Source organism: Merops nubicus, unplaced genomic scaffold, assembly GCF_000691845.1.
Source record: "Merops nubicus isolate BGI_N331 unplaced genomic scaffold, ASM69184v1 scaffold1097, whole genome shotgun sequence".
Classification (NCBI taxonomy): domain Eukaryota; kingdom Metazoa; phylum Chordata; class Aves; order Coraciiformes; family Meropidae; genus Merops; species Merops nubicus.
This window is the reverse complement of record NW_008622085.1, coordinates 351-3,060: the sequence shown is the minus strand read 5'-3', so window position 1 is coordinate 3,060 and position 2,710 is coordinate 351. Positions and strand designations below refer to the sequence as shown.

At 56.0% G+C, this 2,710-nt stretch overlaps 1 protein-coding gene across 1 annotated transcript in view; it reads right to left on the bottom strand.

Moving 5' to 3' along the window:
• Positions 1-2,475: 2,475 nt before the first annotated feature.
• LOC103777101 (cytohesin-interacting protein-like) overlaps positions 2,476-2,710 on the bottom strand; it is a gene marked incomplete at its 5' end in the record, with an annotated part of 449 nt that continues 214 nt past the window's right edge. Inside the window, one exon of the mRNA XM_008944640.1 lies at positions 2,476-2,710. Within this exon, the coding sequence (XP_008942888.1) occupies positions 2,476-2,710 (235 nt within the window).

Here is a 2,710-nt window from a genome sequence, read left to right as displayed (position 1 = left end):
CAATCACTTTGGGCTCATTAGATAGAATTGTTTTGGAAGAGACCTTTCAGATCATGGAGTCCAACCATTCCCCACCCCTGCCCGTATGCCCACCCTCCTCCTGGTCCTGCCCAGTGCCCTCTGCAGGGAGAAGTGCCACTCTGAAGGGGCTTCCGTGCTCCTCTGCTCTCTGGCTGTTCGGTTTGCCCCGAGCTCCTTCCCCCTCCGTGTGCCCAGCACGCTGATCTCCACCCCCACCCACATCCTGTTTTTGGGGGAGGCTGAGAACATCTCCTGGCGTGTCAGCAGCCACAGAGCATCATTTCCTTGGCCTGCCCTAAGGCCTTTCAGAAGCTTGCTGGGTGCCCAGGCTCATTCAGCCCTTCCACACCAAAAGCAGGCACAGGCACATGGAGAATCGTGGAATGCTTTGGGCTGGGAGGGACCTTCCAAGGTCATCTGGTCCAACCCCCTGCAGGGACAGGGACATCTGCAGCTAGAGCAGGGTGCTCAGAGCTTCATCCAACCTCCCCTGGGATGGTGCCAGGGATGGGGCAGCGACCACCTCTCTGGGCAGCCTGGGACAGGGGCTCACCAGCCTCAGTGTAAAATAGTTTTTCCTTCTATCAAGGCTTAAACTCCTCTCTTTTAAACCCATGTCCTGTCCCAACAGGCCCTGATAAAATGTCTGTCCCCAGCTTTCTGACAGACCCCTTGAAGGACTGGAAGGCCACCAAGTGGTCTCCCCAGAGTCTTCTCTTCTCCAGGCTGAACAAGCCTAACTCTCTCCTGCTGGCTTCACACCAGAAGGGTTCCAGTTCCTGGATCATTTTTGTGGCCACCTTCTGGAGCCACTCCAACGGATTCATGTCCCTCTTGCACTGTATCTTCCCAAGGAATGTCAAATTAACATTCCATCCCAAAAAGAATCACTGCTTTGGACCATAAAGCTGCACTGATTTGCACCAGAGGCACAGCCTTAGAGGGCAGAGTTCATACAGTGGTTTAAATACCCTTTTCCCCCCATCTCAACCAGAGTGGAGGATTTGGGCTGTGCCCAAGCCACCCTGTTCAGCCTCACCTCTGCCACTGCACCTCTATAAACCACATGCAACCAAGGCAGGTTAGGCAGGAGACCTTCATTAGCCACCTACTAACTGCTTTCAAGAGAAGTGACAGGCGCCAGTACAGACTCTGCTGGCTTAGCAACAGTCATTAATCAGAGAAGTGTTGGGAACAGGTTGTTTTTATTCAGGGCACATCTCAGTTCTTTAAATACAGGTTCATCTCAGAAGGTTCATCTCTGTTTGGTTTAGCTGAGATGTCTGAGAAGCCCAGGAAGTGCTGCCGCAGCCGTGCCCAACGGTAAACAGCCGCCTGGTCTGCTGGCTGAGAGCTGAGTGAGTCACACAAGGTATTCAAATCAGATTTCAAACTCTTCCAATTGTATGGGAAAAACATAATTAGGTTGCTTGGGCTGAACAAACAGCCTATTTCTGTGCTGCCTGAGAGGAAAATTACATTATCCTCCTTCTTCACCTTCTGGTGGCCTGCCAGGACTTCAAGGGGACAGACTTGTTAGCAGGGCCTGTTGGGACAGGACAAGGGGGGGCGGTGGGGGTGTTTAAGCTAAAAGAGGGAGATTGGGACTAGAGAGAAGGAAGAAATGTTTTACACTGAGGCTGGTGAGCCCCTGTCCCAGGCTGCCCAGAGAGGTGGTCGCTGCCCCATCCCTGGCACCATCCCAGGGGAGGTTGGATGAAGCTCTGAGCACCCTGCTCTAGCTGCAGATGTCCCTGTCCCTGCAGGGGGTTGGACTGGATGGCCTCAGAAGGTCCCTTCCCAGCCAGACCAGTCCGTGATTCTCTGATTGTTGCAGGGTTTATACAGTAGCTGCCAGGGTATACTCTGCAGCCCTGCCTGTGGTGCCAGCACCGGTCCCTGCTTTGGAGACTGGGCAGCAGCCGCTGGGGCTCACCCTTTCCTTCTGGGAGCCACACACCCAGCGTGCAGGTCCTGGAGCCTCTCGGGGCAGCGACCTTGGCCAGTGTGCTCCTGGCCTGCTGCAGCACAGCCCCGGCCAGCACCCTCCACGGGTGAGCCCCTGCCCTTCGTGTCGGGTCGTTACCACCCAGCGTCTCTGCCACGCGCCCTCGGAGGAGCCTGTCCCCGGGGTGAGCAGGAGCAGCTCCTCTGTTCAAAGAGGAAGGAAAATAGCTGTCAGTTCTGCAGTCAGTTAACTGCCATTGACACTCAAGGATGCTGAGGAAGTTCTGCAAAGGTACTTCACATTTCAGAGCTGCTCATTTCTCCTGTGAATGAAGAGGTCCACAGCGCGTTCTGATTAAAAATGAAAATAATTTAAACCCCAGAGCTTTGTGCACACCCTCAGTACCGTGGCCCAGCAAACAGCCGTGCAGGGCTGCCAGACCTCACCCCCTGCCTGCCCCTGCCCATGGAGCAGTCCCACGGGCATCGAGGGTGGCACGGGCGAAGTCAGACCCGACTTTCTTCCTCTTCCACCGCCCGGTGAAGGCCTGGAATGAATTTCAAGAGCTGCTTTCGGACGCTGGATCTCCTGCTCTTCCGCGGGAGGGTCCCAAAACTGCTGGTGGAGCCGCTGCCCTCCCAGAGCGGGGACATGGACCCGCTGCTGGCCAGGCTGACGCTGCGGATCCTCCGCAGGGACGACCTCCCGGCGGCGCCTTCCCCTTCCCGGGGGAAGAAGCAG